Source organism: Anopheles ziemanni, chromosome 3 (genome assembly GCF_943734765.1).
Source record: "Anopheles ziemanni chromosome 3, idAnoZiCoDA_A2_x.2, whole genome shotgun sequence".
Classification (NCBI taxonomy): Eukaryota; Metazoa; Arthropoda; class Insecta; order Diptera; family Culicidae; genus Anopheles; species Anopheles ziemanni.
Window position 1 is genome coordinate 1,109,100 of NC_080706.1, and position 18,055 is coordinate 1,127,154.

At 45.3% G+C, this 18,055-nt stretch overlaps 1 protein-coding gene across 1 annotated transcript in view; it reads left to right on the forward strand.

Annotated features, from left to right (window-relative positions):
* Positions 1 to 18,055, forward strand: part of LOC131289011 (uncharacterized) — a 63,501-nt gene that overhangs the window by 27,521 nt on the left and 17,925 nt on the right. The window contains exons 3-4 of the mRNA XM_058318202.1: positions 10,850 to 11,060; positions 12,887 to 12,967. Coding sequence (XP_058174185.1) covers positions 10,850 to 11,060; positions 12,887 to 12,967 — 292 coding nt within the window. The remainder of the gene's footprint in view (positions 1 to 10,849; positions 11,061 to 12,886; positions 12,968 to 18,055) is intronic.

Consider the following 18,055-nt stretch of genomic DNA (forward strand, 5'->3'; position numbering starts at 1 on the left):
GACCGTCGGATCCAGCGCACGAAGGTGAGCATTAATTTGAATTTATGAAAATGGAAAATAGCTGCATCGAGGCAACAAGAAAAAAAAAAAAGGAAAACGCGTGCGACACCCCGTGGAACCAGATAAACAGGTGGTAGGATAATAAAAGGTAGAGCACCCGGAGTGGGAAAGGTGGGGCCACATGCACCGCAGCGAGCAAAAATGTGGTCATCGGCCAGTCATGCGAAGAATGCATCCCTCCACATGGTGCACGTGGACGTCGTTGGCGCAAAGCGTGTCTTGTTCCGACAACTGCACCAAAATGGGACTTACGTGAATCCGGGATGAATGCTCCACTCACACACACATGAAAAAAATGGAAAACATCCCACGGTCTCGTGGCCATTGCCAAAAATCACCCTCAAACCCTTAGCGAAGTCACGCAAACGCTATTCGCCCTTTGGTGCTCGTGGATATCATTGCATCATCGCAACAACATGCAGCCATTTTGTTTTGCACGACGAGTGAACGGCGTTCTCTATTACCTCCATTCGTGCTATCTTTCGGGATTAGCGTTTTTTTGTTCTTGCTTTGTTTTGCGCCCCTTTCACCCATTACACTTAAGCACTTTGGACATTGTCCGACCGGTTGGATTTCCATTAAGGGCCGGGATTTAGCCTAAACATGCCGTTTCGTGTCCAGCTCTTGGCGGGCGAGCGAAACGTCCACCCGAACGAAACGCTCCGAGACGTCCGAGAATTGAAGTGAGGTGAACCGTTAAATTGGAACGTCCAAGTACCCACTGCCTTCCCGAGCTGTGGCCCGTTTGTGGAGGATTTGAAAATAATTCAAATGAACATATTTTCCCCATAAAAGACTGTTCAACGATCTATTGTGATCGTGACTTTTTAGTTTATTGTCGTCTTTAAGTCTTTTCGTAAACACTACGAAAGAATTCAATTTTCATTGCATGGAAATAAATCAATGTTTATCAGATGGGAATTAAAGCGGCGCAGTTGTCGGTTCGCGCAAAACAACTAGGTCTAGTTGTGTCGATTGAAGCTTCTCGAATGCTTTTACGGCCCTCCCTCAAACAGGTTCAACTATCTCTAACGATGGTCTCGCAACCGAATGTTAATACGTTAGTACAATATTTGACTTTTCCCAGTTTTTACGGTTCATGAAACCATCGGCACCGTTCCTAGCGGCCGACTGAGTCTTAATTATAAAGTGTAATTTCATTTACGCTTTCAACTCCCAAGCCCAACTCACAGCTCAGTGTAATGACAGACCGGGCAGCATCTCCATCATTTTCTAAACTGCGTGCTAAAGCACACAAACTGTGTTTGCTCTCATCTTTTGCCCGCCCTTTTCGAAGGCGCTTTTTAATTTCTCCCGTGTCGTGTGCCCGTCGTGCTATCTCTTGCCGTGAAGCAGATAAGATGTTGGACCAGGGTTTTCCATCGGCATCAGCCTTTCAGTCCTTTTGCATCCTCATTGGCCCGGCGTTCCATAAATATGACTGACTCCTCGGCCCTGCATCCCGTTCGGTGAAGATAGCGGAAGTGTTTATTAAGATAAATTGAACAAACCCGGAGAGTAATCGAAGCGGACGAACGGAGTTGTAAAACCCAGGGCGAATGTAGATTACTGGCAAAGATAATTCTATTATAAATTTAACGTTTTCTCGTTGTGGAATGAATTTTCTCTGTAATTTCAATGTGTACCCAATGTTTTATAAAGTATGGTTAATAAATCATACAAGTGACGAAAATTACCTTAAAAACACACTTCAATAAAATGCGATTAGTTCAGTTTTAGAAAAGGATAATAATTTAAAGTTTTTCAAACATATCTTCTATGCATCGTTTGAAACAGAAAAACATTGCTACCATAGCCCTTAACATTGCCTTCACCGTTCACAAAATCACCGAAAGCTTTCCTTAAGATTACATAAAACCTTGCCTTATCTCGCAATATCGCGTTCGGTAAGTAATTAGCTCGCTACGCGCAGAGTGTGGCAGATTTACGACCTACCGATGTAAAAGCTGGGTGTCAAAGACTTGGAACTTGCAAGACTTCGCCTTCGAAGAAGAAAGCTCCTCCCCGCGCTCATTTGTTTGTGGGTAACAAGCGGCAGCGGTTACTAACCTACCCATTCCCCTTTCGTCTGCTTTCAGCTTGTTGGTCGTAAAAATTAGGAAAATTTTACACCACTCTTGTGCAGAAAAGAGTACCGTGCACTGAACGGGCGCCAGGAACTTTTCACTGTGCCACAAAAAAATTAGAGTTTTTGTTTCGTTCGTTGTACGTTTTTCCATACCGGGTTTCTTCCATTTCATTCTCTTCGACTCGTTGAGAAAGAACCTTGGAAATACCTGTTGGTCATGCAAGGTACTTGCCCTGAATAGCTTGATAGTATTTGTGTCGCCAACTGTAAATCTTTGCCGTCACGGTTTGAACAATGAAAGAAGCCAAAACCAGCTACAGAAACTCATCTACAAGAATGGGTGATGTCAAATGTAATCATATTTCATCGTTCACCCATAATAAGCCAATTACGGTGATATAGGCTTGCGTAACGATAAGCTAACACTCGCACTCGCTCATCGCGGCCCCGGTGAGGAGTTGTTTACGCTGAGGGAACAACTTGACGGAACCGTTTCGGCGTGCCTGCTTTACGGGCGTCATTAAATGTCGCGGATTTCGCTCCAACCCGGCGCCATCCGGGCACATTAAGACGATCGTTTTACCTTCACCTTCCGCGCGCGTTAAAAGACACTATGCCGCGTGGCTTTTGACTTGTCCGAATTCAACCCCTCCCACCCCAACCCCGGCCAGACATCGTCTCGTGGAAAGATATTAAAAATGACACAAACACCACCCTGGCGCAGAAAGAGAGCAGTGATAAAAATTAAATCCCTGCTGGGTACCATACAGTCGGGCCCGGACCTTGTCTCCTGCACACTCCACCCAACCGTGCCTTCGACAATCGCATCCCCTCAATGCTGACCATTTTTTTGCTTTCGGCCACCGTCAAGGTGTGCACCCGGCGACGAAATGAGAAAATGTTTTCCCCATGATGTTCTGTTTGTTTATCGGACACACACTTTAACGGCAAGCAAAAATGGTGACAGAGCGACATCTTTATCGTCGCTATTTTCGACGCGCTTTTCTCGGGCTTCCGCCACCTGGGGAGACTGAAATTGGGCACCACCACCACCACCACCACCACCACCGTTTACGTGCGTGTGTACACGGTCACGGTGAAAACAACAGTCAGACACTAAGACGACGAGCGGCGAGGAAAACACGGTGGAAAATTCCATTTCCAGCAAGTTTAACGGTCATTAGGAGTTTAAAGTGCTGTAAATCCTAATTGAAAATAAAACCATTCGCAGCCAACGGTGGAAAAGCGAATGATATGAGCCGGTAACGAGATTTCACCCGAGATAAACGTGGAACTGGCTCAGCGGAAAGGAGGGCGCCACACGCCAAACCGTGCACATTACAGTTTTATTGAATTCCTGCTAAGTGCGACACTTTCCAGGACATCATTGATGGCCAGCTGTAACTACATGCCCTACCTTAGATCCGCATGGTGGCATAAAACTAGGTTATAGCTTTGATTACTAGCTATCCAGTGCTGCATTTTTCTGCATCTGAGGGATTTTATACTTAAAGATTTCTACACTTAAAGAGATGAGAAAAAGTTTTGTGTGTTGAATGTCTTCATTCATCAACATCAACATTAATTTGCTTCACAGAAACAGGATTGATTAGTTTTACTAAACTTGACTGTTTTCCGAATGTGGATTATACATCACGCATGACATGCGTGCATTTGATCTTATTTCAGCTTCAGTTTATACTCTCCTAGCTGAACCTTTTATCCTGTGTAAACCTCAGGACATGCCTGAATTGTTCCTTTGGAGTTTGCTGCCTTACGGTGAAAACCGGTTGCAGCTTCAGCCTGGTAAGAGGTTCGTTTCCACTGACCACCAGATTCGTAACCCGGCATCGTGCATCAGGGTTAGCAGCAGGTAGCTCGAGTAATGCTCCCATTCGTCTTTGTCCCGCATCGGACGCAGCCAAACGTTACACAAAGCGCGTCAACTCTAGCGTCAAGCTGTGAGGTGGTTAATATCCCTCCGTTTCGGGTAGCTTCAAAGCGACCCGACACCTCTTGAGGGACGCAGCGAAAACGCCTGCGGTTCAGACCGCCATTCCGGATCCGACGCAAACGCAAACCAGCATTTTAAGAATAGCTGATAAAAATTCCTCACCATAATACATCACTGTCAGCGGTTTTAGTTGAACGCGAATGACACACCAGTGATTTATCTTAACGGCACTGGGAGTGTATAACCCGAAACCATGGTGTGGTAGTGGTCAGCCCAAAGTTTGCAATGCTGGCACATGGCGCACGCAAACCGTGTCCGTCCGTCCGGCACACCATTCGCCCAATGCAACCCGAATTCGCCCGAATGTGGCTGAGTGGCCGTAAATATAGATTTCCAGATCAACATTTCTTTCGACCCTCGGTCGATTGACGATTGGCAGTTTAAACGAGGTAAAAGCAAAACGACAAAAAAATAAGCGTTCATGTCGATTGCATCGGGGGTGGACTTGCAAAACTTCTTGTACGTCGGACGTTGCCAAAAGTGTTGTCACACACCGAGTCCGGGCCGTGTTCTAATGCGTCCTTCTCTGCACAGCGTTCGATTCGAAGTTTGGCGCCACGGCAAAGTGCCATAAAAAAGTACGCATTGGAAAACCACGACCTCGAAGAGTGTGGGGCTTTTTTTCCGGAACAATTTCGTAAAAGTTCTGTAAAGGCACTCACACACACACTCTTTGCAGGAAACTCGGACCCCGCGTGGAAACCGCACATCGACTCACGTGCCTGCGATGCCGTTTCGTGCAAATCAACCACAACGAGCACGAAATCGGATTTCACAGCAGACGGAAATAGTATAAATGGAAATACATTAAAATAAATCATGTTGAACCCCTTGGCTTTCTCACCACCGCGCGCGTGTCCAGGCGGCGCTAAGTTCGGGCCGGGAAATAAAACAAACCTTAAAAATAACCTCCCCACAAAAGAAACAACGCGTTACAAAAAGACACTGGGTGAGCAGAATTTATGGTCCCTTGTATAGTTGACTCCGGTTCCATGGGGTTCCTTTTCTTCCGGTGTCCGAAACGTGTGCGTCTGCTTCTGTGGTTGTATTTTCCGTCGCAAAGTCGCGCGCTGCAATCTTCCGAGCCCCACTTTGACTTGGCAACTTGTGCGGGGCAAACTTTGAAAGCTTAGAAAACTGCTGGTGCCAACATTTTCGACCCGGTGGGGCCCTCGCGACGAACGCCGAGCTCGATGTCATAACTCATAAGATATGTTGGTTTCCTTTTTTTTTCGATGGGTTTCCACTTGCAGGCGCGAATGTGAACGACAGGTTTGCAGGAGTGGGCCAATCTGAGGCTAATTTATACATTAGAAACTTACTCAACTAGTACCGGAATGATAATGGAAATGTAAGAACTGCCAAACAACTGCTGAAGCGGGATGAACTCTTGCTCGTGCGGCCGTAAACAGTTTGTACATTTCTTTGCCCGAGGGAACTAATCTATTCCTTTAGTATACTTTGTCGTAGGGATTTTTGGGAAAAGTGATTTCCCAAGAGGTGAAAGGTTTCATTCGTTCCAACAATAAAAAACATCATGGTTAAAAAAACGTCACTCCTTTAAACAATTTTCTATAATTCCTCAAATGCAATGCAACAGCCACCGTTGGCTAATGCGTTGAATGGAATCGAACGGAAATGTTCATTATTCTGGCTCAGTTCACTCAATTGGTTGCGGGCCACCGAAAAGCCCTGGCGGATATGCTTCAACCGTTATTCGAAATCCATCATTAGCCGTTATTATACGCAGGCTCATCATCGTGCTTCCATTGTACCGGCACTACTGTGCCAATGAGCGTGGCTCGATGAGCCATAAGCTCATTCGGCCGGTATCACCGAAACCGGGTTGCCAGTGCGCTCCATCTCCGGCCATTGTCAATACGGTGGACTAAATTATTCACACATAAACTGTTTAACAGATGATTTAATCAATCAATCAGTCCTTGTGCACGTCGCGACGCTCTAATGCCACGCGAATGTACTGCTCGCAGCTTGATAGATTAGGCATGCAACGTCAAACAACGGGTCCCCGGGAGCATTTTGTCCGATCGATAAAAGCTGCCTTAAAGTGGACCACCTACGGCGTACGTGTTAAGGGGAAAATTTTGTACCCATTTCCTTCGAACTACAAGATTATTTAAGTTGGCCCATACCTGGCTGGGCCCGCACACTGGCTGGGTTATTAATTGAATTCCACTGCACGCCGCCGAAATGTAGCCCGGCCTTAAAATTTTGCTGTTTGCGAATTCGTCGGCACTCGGTTGCCGTAATGCGAGCTCGGCTAACCATGCCTCAAGTGGGAAGAACGACAATCTGTGGCTCAACACGGCTGCTACACGTCCTATCGCCATGGCCTAGGATGTGAAATTTAATTACACACAACGACCCTTTCCGATGGAGGCGCCTGGTAGCTGGTGCAAATGGAGGCGCCTGGTAGCTGGTGCAAAGGGCGAGGAGGCACAAGCTATACGTTCCGGTATTTCAACCATCCGCACACAGGGCGGTGTGAAGAGAGAGAGAGAAAACAGACCACCGAATGTAGTACCACCAGAAACATAGGTTACACTGGTGTATGGGCGCGATACACTTTAGGATATAACGCCTGTTTGCTCATAAACTTTCTTCAAAATTGTTTATCGCGGGTCCTGTTTCACGAGCAGCGCTTTCTGGGCGCCACCAAAAAATATGTTCCTAGGAGACGGAAAGTTATTTGCGTCAGCTAGAATGAGGAAACAAATTCTACAACTCCGCAACAGCTTGCTCGTACCAAAACAATAACCCGAGTTTATAATGAATGATGCAAAACTTCACGTCCGCAACGTGTGAGATAAAGCAGCTTGATTTGGAAAGCTCTTCGTCTTGCACAAAATTAATGGATAACGCAAATCCTTAAACCATTTATCGGTTTTTTTAAGGAATGAAAACTTATGTGACAAACAAATTTGAAAACACAGCTCACTGAACTGTAATTCAAACATGTTTCGACAAACATTACACGCATTGAGCAACCAACCAGACGGTGAAAGTAATCTGTGGTTGCAATTCTTTGAATTTCATTCTCCCATACCGTGTCAGGTGGATAGTAAATATTATTCTTCCAGGAACCATTTCCACATGACTGCTGCAGTCAGGGCTGTCCCAGTTCATTCAATGAAGCATAAAACTGATGAAATTAATTATCGATCTCTCCGCCTCTTTGTTTGCTACAGTTTTTAACCTCCGTCAATCGTATTGCAGCTCTTGTTAATTCTCCTGGAAGTAACCTCCAAGCAAAGGGAGTTTCCGTCCGGATTGTGTGCCTCTCTTACACACATTCACACACACACAGATGCTACAAGGAGACAACCAACGCACAACCGAAACACCGCAACCTGATAACGCAATCGAGATGCTAACAGCGTAAATGATTTTCTTAATTAAATAAATCTCCGATAATTGAAAAATAATATATCATAGTGGTGGACGTTGCGGTGTGCTCATGTGGGTTGCCCCGTACGGTGCCTTGCCCGGTGCTGTGCTGTGGGTCCTTTGCGTGGATTCTTCGGGGCAATTGGCTTACCCTGTTCGATTCCACATAACCCACGGCAAGGGCAATTCAATTTATTATATTGCGTAGCCGTAAGGCGCACCAAAGACGAATGAGAATGCTTTCTAGCCCGCGGCCCATCGATTACACGCTCTTAAGCAACCACCCTTAGCCATCACCACCACCATCATTCCTTTCCTTGGATGGGGACAGGAAAGAAAAATGTTGAAATAATTTTCCCCGCACCGAAACTTTGCCATTTATGACCCGGCTGGGTGCCTTTTGGCTGCCATTTGATATGATGACGAAAAGACGTATGGGATATTTATCTTTCGCATAAAGGGACTGATTGAAGGCCATCGTCCCATCGCCGGGGCGTATTCCGCGGTAATATGTTCGCCTCCAGCCACGCCACCATCAGCTTTTCGGGGGTTTTCGGGTCTCCCAAAACGTCACGTAAACTTAACTTCCATCGAATCGGTTCAGCTTTCCCCCGCGCTTAGATAGCACGAAGCCGGGAAGATGTGCCCTTTAATTAGAGCGTGGAAAACTTTGCCACCACACGTCGCTGCCAACGCCTACAACTTTCCCATCGCACTTGTGTGACATTAATTGGGTTAATTTTTGGTTCGGTCTGTTTACATCTCCGCACCCCGGGAGTTTCCGTCAAAAAGCCAGATGATGTGCGAACGTGCTGTTCATCAGCGAGGAAACGAAAAGTCAAACAAAAATTCCTTCCAATAATTCAAAAACGCGTTGCCCTGCGGTTTAATGAGCTTATCATGGATATTAAATGTATTGCGGTGACGTAGAGCAAACAAACCTCACCCATTTTGGGGTGTTGACTTAACGATGTGCTTGACGTGAAATTGTTAATGCTCATTCGAAAGTGTGTTTTAAAAACGCATTTCATACGCAGAAAACCGTACGCAAATTTATGCGAAAATAAACACAATGTCTTCGGAGCCACATTTGACCCCGAAGCGAGTGCAGCGGCACAAACGGAACAAATCATCCGGATGATGTCGGTCCCGCATCGGAAGGCACTTAATTCAATATCCTCGACAGCGTTTGATGGATCATCCGCTTTAAGCAATTCTGAAGTGACAACTGCGGAAAATGCGGCACCGGTCACGTACGGGCATGGAAACTTCATTATGGCTCGATCCACTCATAAACAAATTATCCATCCAACTCGTCAGCCACCAAACAAACATGTTTATTTCCCTTCCAACTCATTTCATTTATTTTTTCGTGTACCCCCTCGCATCGCTCGCGGAATCACACACCGGTTACATCAGTGTCGGCACCGCAGCGAAAGGGCCCATCGGGAAAATTTCGAATCAAATTGTCACTTCTCCGGAAAATCAAATTGAGCTGACATTTTTCCCATCATTTCCATTTGCCACGGTTCGCCGCGTGTCACCCTTTCGCCTCGCTTTTCCATTCACCAGTGCAGTGGATGTTCGCATGGAGTATGCAAAACACTCATCTCCACAACGTGCCGATGAGTAGGAATAAGCGTGTCAGCCGTGAATCGGGCCGGCCAGCAGTTTTCTTTCCAGCAGCAAAAGGCACCCATTTTTGATGCGTGCGAAAAAATTCCAAATAAATATTCAGTCTATAATTCATCAATTCGTGTTGCTTTCTCGCAGGACACATGCGTCATATACTCGTGGGTGCCGGCGACAGAAATTTTCCATGCGTGTTTTTCGGATTTTTACCAAACTCCAATCGGCGGGACTTCCGTCGCGTGTCGGTGACATGAACTGGTGCGGCTCGCTCTGACCTCACGTCCATGCTGTCACCTTTCGTCATGCTAGTGCTACGCCCAGCCCGGCACAGCTTTCGTGCCACGATCACCGGTTTTGGGGACTCGCTACTGACTTCCCACACTGCCTGATCCCCGTATGGTGCTTACTGCACGAACTGGCACTTTTTCGATTTCGAGAGCAGGCAAACAAAATTATTCAGCTGAAAACCGCTCACGCTTTCCTCTGGCCGTGCGGCGACAAGGATTTTGTTTGATAGAGGATGTTCGCAGTCTTCAAGAGCATAGGGCAGCCAACGATCCACGCTGCATAAACTGGCAAACATAGCACAGAACACACGGCACGGCACAACAAAAACATCTATTGTTCCAGCTCGACAAGGGATGCCGCGGATCGGGTGAAGAAAAAATAGCTCACCAAAAATACATACGACCGGAAATGCAAACACCGGCGCATTTTTCCGCTTTCGCCAACAGACGAGAGACGTTCGTGCAGCTGGAACTCGACGTCCTGTTTGATGTATGATGTGCTGTTTCCTCATGCATGAATGCGACCCGGAATCCTCTCGCAAGGATAGTGAACTCCTCACCGCCAGGTTTCATGTTGTTGTATTTTTTATACAGGATTTTTCACCGACAAACGACAAATGTTTCATGCGCTAGACAGAAATAATTTTCATGAACTTTTATGACGTATTATGATTAATTGATCTATGTAACCCCATGGCTCTTGCCTCGTCGAGGAACGAGGACAGAATTTGAAAGTAGACGAGTCGTGTAATCGACGAACTATTGGCAGAGAAAAATGATGCACTATTAGTTGATGGTTGCGAGAGCATTAAGCTGTGCACGAGCTGCACATAGCAATTTCTTTATAGTGCAGAAAAACTTTGTCCATGTTTTTCAGAAAACAAATCTTACTCTGGAATACTTTTTACCACACACCAATCACAAACAAATTTGAAGTTTAGCGACGTGATTTGGGTGCATTATGATACTCTCAAAGGCTCGTGGAAATGAATGATGTGTGGTTTAGTACAGAACATGACGTTGTTTGATGTTGTCAACCTGCAATAATTAGAATGATTGAAAGATTAAAGGACATAGGTTTAATTTTACCCATCAAATGTCGACCGCATTCCATACCACATGTTACGACTGAGCGAAAAGATTGATTTCATAATCACACAGTAGATTAATTTGGTGATTCGGGGACAATTCAATCATGGCAGGGTATTATACTTCATACCAACTATGAATAAATCAACTGATTAAACTAAACAACCTTGTAACTGACATTATTCGACTAATTATCATTGTTATCTTGTGAAGTTTAACAAAGCGTTCAATCCTCTGATGCCTTTACTTTCATTCTGCTTCCTCTCACAGGTTTCGTGGATGCGGAAAAGGGATTTGCACATATTGACATCCAACATCTACACGTACACCGGCGATCAGCGCTTTTCCGTGATCCATCCACCCGACTCGGACGACTGGGATCTGAAAATTGAGTATGCACAGCAGAAAGATAGCGGAATTTATGAGTGCCAGGTGAACACGGAACCGAAAATAAATCTCGCCGTTTATCTGGACGTCACAGGTCAGTAGCACAAAACCGAAGCAAACGCTATTTTCTCAGGTCTCTGGAACCCCCCTTTCTCTTGCTCTGTTGTCCCAACTTTATCTTTCTTTCGTTAACTTTTTTGCCTTTGTTTAAAATAAACTTTTTTTTTATTAATTTTCTATGCCTTTTACGTGAACACATACCTTTTCGTTTTGCTTCCGGTTTCTGTTCTATGTGTCGGTAAATTTTCTTTCTATCTTTCAATTTATTGCAAAAAAATTTTGGACCAAGGGAATTTGTGAGAAATTTTCTTGATATTAGTTTGAAGCTGCAACTAAAAGATGCTTTCGGGAAAGGGCATTAGTATCGTTTGTTAAACTTTTTCATATGAACACGTTGCTTGTTTAATTCCCATCATCCAAAGATACGACGGATCAAGTGATACGATTGGCAACATGCTTATATGTTGACCATAGAACCACCGCCTTAAATGGAACGAACAATGGAGGGGCATTTGGAGGAATACTGATGCGCTCCCAATCGTTTACAAAATGGAAACTCTGGACGCTCTGTCCTTCGACCAGACCAGACAATAGGAGCGATTTTGTCAACTGGCCCGAAAGGAAGTTCACCGAAGAAAAGAATCCTTAGTACGGGACACATTAAACCGATGCTATACCGAGCTGCCGCTCTCTGTCAGGCCATAAGGAAACTCGATACAGTGAAAGGTCACGGATAAAGGGAAACCTTCGACTTGGGGATAAAAGCTTTGGGATCTTTCGGTTCATTCTTCACTTCTCTTTTCTCAAACACGGGTTGCCGGTCAATTCGCTTGTTCCGGCTGTTCATCCATTTCTGGGCGACCAGTTGACATTCCTTGGGCGGGAAGGTGAGCAGGGGGAAAAGGAGGTTGGCACTCTACAATAGGCATTAATGCAGGCAGGCAGGCAGTCGTTGGAAAAAGTATGTCTCTTTTATGGTTCCATTGTAAAATGGTATTTCTATCATCAACTTATGCTCATCCGGATGGAAAAAATGAATATTTTTTAGTTGAAAAATATAAATAGAACCGATAAAGATTTGCTGGCCATTCCGACTGGAACTAATCGTTCATGTTTATACACTTGTTTGTTACTAAACTGCTGATATCCGAGGTCATGAGGCATGGAAATTGTAGAAGATGGCCACAGTCTTTGCTTGCTACAAATCATTTGCTTTGCTAACCAAACCGACTGACACCTTCCAATAACACATAAATTTCTAGCAAAACAATGTTTTGTCACCCGACCACTAACACACATTCTGGGAGGCTTGGTAAGGCAAGGAGTACGGCACCATAAATAAATCTTATCCCGCTCTGAAACCCGCCGGCCAGCTACGCCTTCGCCTGGAAATCCATTAAAAGCTCAATTCCACCTCAGTTTCCACAGCCTACCACACCTTGAGAGGATTTTATGTTCAACCTTTTCTTATATCTTTGCTACTGCTGCTTCCTCATTCCAGTAGGCTAGGCTCCGGCCTTTACGCTCTATTTTATTTTTCGTGGCACGTGATCATTGCCTTGTTTTTATCCCGGCCACCTCCACCCATAGCATACGTTGCTCGCCCTCCAAAAGTTCCGGGCAAACATGTAGTTTTTCATTTCACCCCACCCCCAACGTTCTGCGTTTTTATTCATCCTTTGCTCACTGTTTCACTGCAAATTCGTCTTGTGTGATCACTGGTCCTTTCTCCTATCCCAACGAACACACATACACACACACACACACTCAACTCGCTCCCCTCGTCTCTTTCTCACGCTCACTCACTCACTCTTTCTCTCTATCTGTCTTTTTTTTCTTTCTCACCCGCATGCCGAACAGCCGAACGAGATTTTGCCCAAGATTTCTCCAAGTATGGTCCAAACACTGGCGGAAAGCACTTTATCGGTGCAGTTGGACTAGGTAATGGATCATATTTTTTCAGCTTAAACCCTTTTTCCCGCTGACACCTATTCTTCCTCAAAATGCTTGCCGCTTTATTCGCCTCCCCGCTACCTACTTCGGGCAAAGTCCCGGCAAGGGGGGAAAATGTCGTAGCAAAGGATGCTCAACAAAACCACATTATATATCTTCCGGCTTTGCTCCTTTTTTATATCCACACGGCAAGGAAAAATACAATTGTTCCATACATCTCACCAACCGGTGGTGAGGGCGAAGGGTATCGTACCTGGAGCATATTATAATACACACACTTCCAGAGAAAGGACACGGTTGATGTAGGAAAATGTATTTAGAGGAGTCCCATTTTTTATCCAAAAAAACTAAAGTTGGTATTTCCAAATCTGAAACGAGTCCTTTATTGAAAAAGGTTTACAGACAAGTTTATAAAAATTTCATACGCCAACGATTTTAATAACCATTTTTGAAGTTAATAGAACAGCAACGACACAAAGAGAAGAGTCCTTGAACACAAGATTCAAACATCACTTCAATCACCAAGGGACCAGCTTGTTGATTTAATCAAATTAGTTCCCGGAAATCATTCGGGTGAACATTTCTTCTTCGGTCTTTTCTTCTCGCCTTTCAAGGCGAAAGCCTATCTCAAATGTAATTTGCTTTATGAAGCACTGTTTGCGCTCCACTTTCGAGCATAAAAAGTATGTAAAACACATTTTCTGTGTCGATTTTCTCCGTAAACCTTTCCGAAGGTTGGTCGACGGCGATGTGGTCGATACCGTCATGGTACGGTAGTGGGCCTAAGTAGCCATCCTTATTTCTTGGAGGACAACAAAAAACGATTGAGAGGCATTTTGAATTTTCTAAGCATTGGTCCAGTTTTTCCTAGTGCCTTTTCCTTCCCTTGCCTGTTCGTTTCCTATGAATTGTATTTTATTCCGTATTGGAAGCACCGTCCATCCTAGCGCACCAGGGCATTTAATTACAATATGAAATGGGATGTTTCTCGCAATCCACTTCTGGAACCGAAGAACATTTTTAAGTGCCATAAAACGTCCTCCAATAGCTACAAACTGTTTGCAGATAGTATTAATGCTGGCCCATCTCCAGCTAGCGTGTCTTTGGAAGCAGCTTCCTCGATAGGTCGTCCCCAGTTTGATAACAACACGGTCGAGTTGGAATGGCGCTCTATATCGGTACCGTTTGGATCGATTTGCGACACATTCATGGACACATGCTTTGCTTTAAATACCTCCTAACACACACGCACACAGATATACCATTCTACTTAACACATCGTCATGCCGTCCCTCCCTGATGATGGCTTTCGGAAGGCTGAAAAAACATCTTCATCACATCACATCACATTGCGCTCATATGTTGTGCTCTTAGCCGTGCACGGTGTGTGTCTTCCTCTCCACTCCACCCCGAAAGGGGATTCCCCACCTACATTTTCCCACCATTTCCACAGGGCGCGGCGTTGGCCTTATCTGAGACCCATTTATTTTCATTAGTCATTTGTGCTGTTTATCCTTAATCCTAAGCTGCTGCACGTTCTGCGAGAAACTTGACACTCTCTCGCTGCGTTCCCGTCGCTCGCGAAAGTGTCGTTTGCTTTGCCGTTGTCATTTAATTTTCCCACAGCAAACACGATGCCAAGACATTCCATGCCCGTAACCGCCTCCCGTATCGTTTTCGCCGGAAAATCCCCATTGCCGCTGACACAATGCACGACACTCCGCCGAACTGGAGAAGCTTTTCCGTGGCGATGGAAGTATGGGGTTTTCCTAAGCGTTGGCTGTTTTTCAAGTCACACTCATTTAGCATCACATACGGCGTGACGAGTCGGCGGACCTAACGAACGAAATCCAAGACCCCTCCCCTCCCCTCTCCCTCTCCGAACTGGCCGGAGAAGCACTTCAAGGAAGCCACGCTCCGATGCCTTCCGCCGGCGGCGTAGCTTCGTTCGTTCGGGTTCTACCGGCATGGAAAGCGAGTGGTTGAAATTCGAAACGAGAGTCTCCTCATCCTGCCTTTGGCACGGGAGCTGCTTGTTTAGAGGTTTCACCCCGGCTGGAGACTTTTACAACGAAAAATACAAGCAAGCCCTTCGCCGTTACCCAACGGAACGAAGACGAGAAAGACTCGTCCACCTTTACAAGTTTCACCTTATGATTCTTCATTTATTCGCCGACTGTGTCGCCGAAGCCAAGTACCAGTGCTTCGTTTGATCTTTTCACTGCCTCTGTCACTTTCACCCATTCACCACGAACGGGAGAGTTCTTGCATCCGGCAAACCAACATGTCTTCGGATTCATTGTTATTATCACCGCTGTCAGCTTTTTGTAACCTTCCTCAACGCGGAAAGCGAAAGACCCCGCATGCAGTGGGGCGAAAGACGATGTTTTGAATGGAACACCATGTCCTACAAAACCCCTAATCGGCGAAACCGTATTACAACGCGTTGCCCGTTACAATCCCAAACAGTCCAACCACGTTCCACGAGGCTCGGTCGACTCCTTGTTCCAAGCGAACAAAAATTACAGAAACATGGCCAAACCGCACCGATGATTCTCTTATAACACCAACCATGTAAAAAGCGCTCGTTGTGCTAGAGGCTTAGTATGGATGGAAGTGGGGAAAAAAAAGTCGACACCATAAACGGATGTGTTTGTAAATGAAGATGGAGAAATTTTAAACTAGAAAGAGGCTTATCGACATGAGTCTAAATTGAGGATTTAAGAATGGTTTGGGATTTGTAGTCCATTTGCACAGTAATAGGGGGCTGATGTGTTGAAAAACCGGAAGGGAGAGAATACATTAGTTGTCACTAAAGGCAAGTTGTGAGAATAGAATCAATTTCGACTAAAAACATGTATGCAAAAGATATTTCCTACCCATTCGTTGAAAACCCATTTTAAAACTGCAATCAAACACTCTGATCCTGGGCATTTATAGACCACGAGTCTAACAATTTGTAACGAAAGTTAGAGTCGTTTAAACTTTTACCAACCGTTAAAATGCTACCTCGAAACCGTTCATCATCACAAAGCTACCGACCGAGCTCTGCCCTCCCTCTGAATGATTCATTTGAATGCAGTTTCATTTTTCATATTCATAAACGTAATTCTTCACAATCATTTGCTGCACTATTTTTGAACCTCCTTCCAACGAGTCCGACCACCGCTCTGGAACCGCTCGTGAGCTCGTGGGAAACGAAACATCAAGACGGGCGAATGGCGAAACGAGCTACAAATTTGCCTTTCCGAGTCCCGGCTTTTCCACAAATAAACTTCGCCCAAATCCCACAACCCTGACAGCAACAATATCGCCCATAATTCATCGCAACGAAGCGACTGCAGCGAAAAAGCAACAGTGGATGACACACAAAAAGAAGCAAACAGAACAACAAAACTATCGACCATGTCAAAAGGCAAAGCCAGCGAAAGTTGCTGCCATTTGTTGTCACTGGAAAAGTGGGTGACTGTTTCTTCGTTCCATTTTCTAATTGTTTTGTCGCTCACCACAATCAGTAATCTTGTGAAAAGATAGTTGGGACATAGCTTAAATCGAATAACTGGAAACGGTTTATCAACTTTCGAACAAACATCGAGATTTGCAATGCACCAATGTGCGATGGGAAAGTTAGTTGAACAAACAAAGTAGAACTACACACAAACTATAAGCAACGCACAATACGTAATCTTCAAATGTCAAAGCATTTATGTAACGGGGGTCCCAACTGCCACTCGGAATATTGACGCTCGGAAGCCGAACAAAGAAGAAAAAATGGAAACACCAATCGACTCACTCAGCATCGGAAAAGCGTATGAAGGAAAAGTTTATCTATTATGCAAATGTTGATGCTCGATGGTGCGCAACAGAAGTGCCATTTCCATCATGCTGTAACCTCGCTAAGGGGAAAACATCAACAGCGAGCGGTACAAACAGTTTTTTTTTTCATCAAACTTTTTTTAAGGTTTCATATTTTTTCCTAATTCCCCCACAGTCCTACTACTGTTCGTTCGCTTACGAATCGCTGTGGTTGGGAAAACTTTCGCTAGATTATGTAGTTTAGAACCGGTACCGGTCGTCGATTCCTCCCGCTTCCAAAAGGGATGGCTTTCCATCTGCTGACCGCCATTGCAAAGCGTTCATTCTTTTTTTCCGCTCATTGTAATGTTAGCCAAACAATGGGGGGAAAAAGCCCTACACCAACACCGGGCGACATAATCCGCGCTGCAGTGTGCAATAAATCATTTCCTTCCTTGCGATGTAGAATCTTGGCGCTAACGGGGGCTTTTTTTTCACGGGTGTTTGGTCCTTGTTTTCCAAATCCTACAAACGCCGCGCCAGCCACCATTATGGGTTTCGTTAGTTTGTGGTTTTTCCTCGACACTCACCATCATGACATGCCATCACAGTGCCAACGGCTTAGTTCTTTTCCCGGGGAAGGATTGTTGGGGATGTTGTTATCTGTTGAATTACACTATCTATCTCCGGTGTTGGTTTTCTTTGGCCCCTCGCACGGGTGACACGAGAAGCAGCTCCAGTGAAGAAACTTGCTGAAAACACACACACACACACACGCGACTCACTTTCAAATTCCCGCCTCGGATATTGTGCCCCCGGATGACTTTCCAGCGAAGCGTCGAACACAGAGGGCTTCGCTTTCCATAGACGGCTAAAGTACGCATTTATATTTCACTAAACATAACCGACATATGAAACTTTTCCTCCAAACATGAGCGCGCGAACTGAGGGAGATCTGGGACGCAACCAACCCCATGGCCTGGCACCCTCCACCCCACTCCCAAGTGGGTGGAAAATCCACGCGGAGCACAATACTAGACGTGAATGCATACCGCAATTACTTAAACGTCAAAACAATGGTGAATGATAAATAAGCGTCTTTGCATGTGCATAAATATGTTGCGCCAGGGTTTTGCGATCCCGTTCCGTCCGGAGGTTCTTCAATGACAGCCTCGAGAGTGGCCATGGAACCGTGGAACGAGCGTTGGAGCAACAACCATCGGCATCATCGCCATTCGGGCTGAAGACGAACACGATTCCCACGGGAGCGATCATAAATTT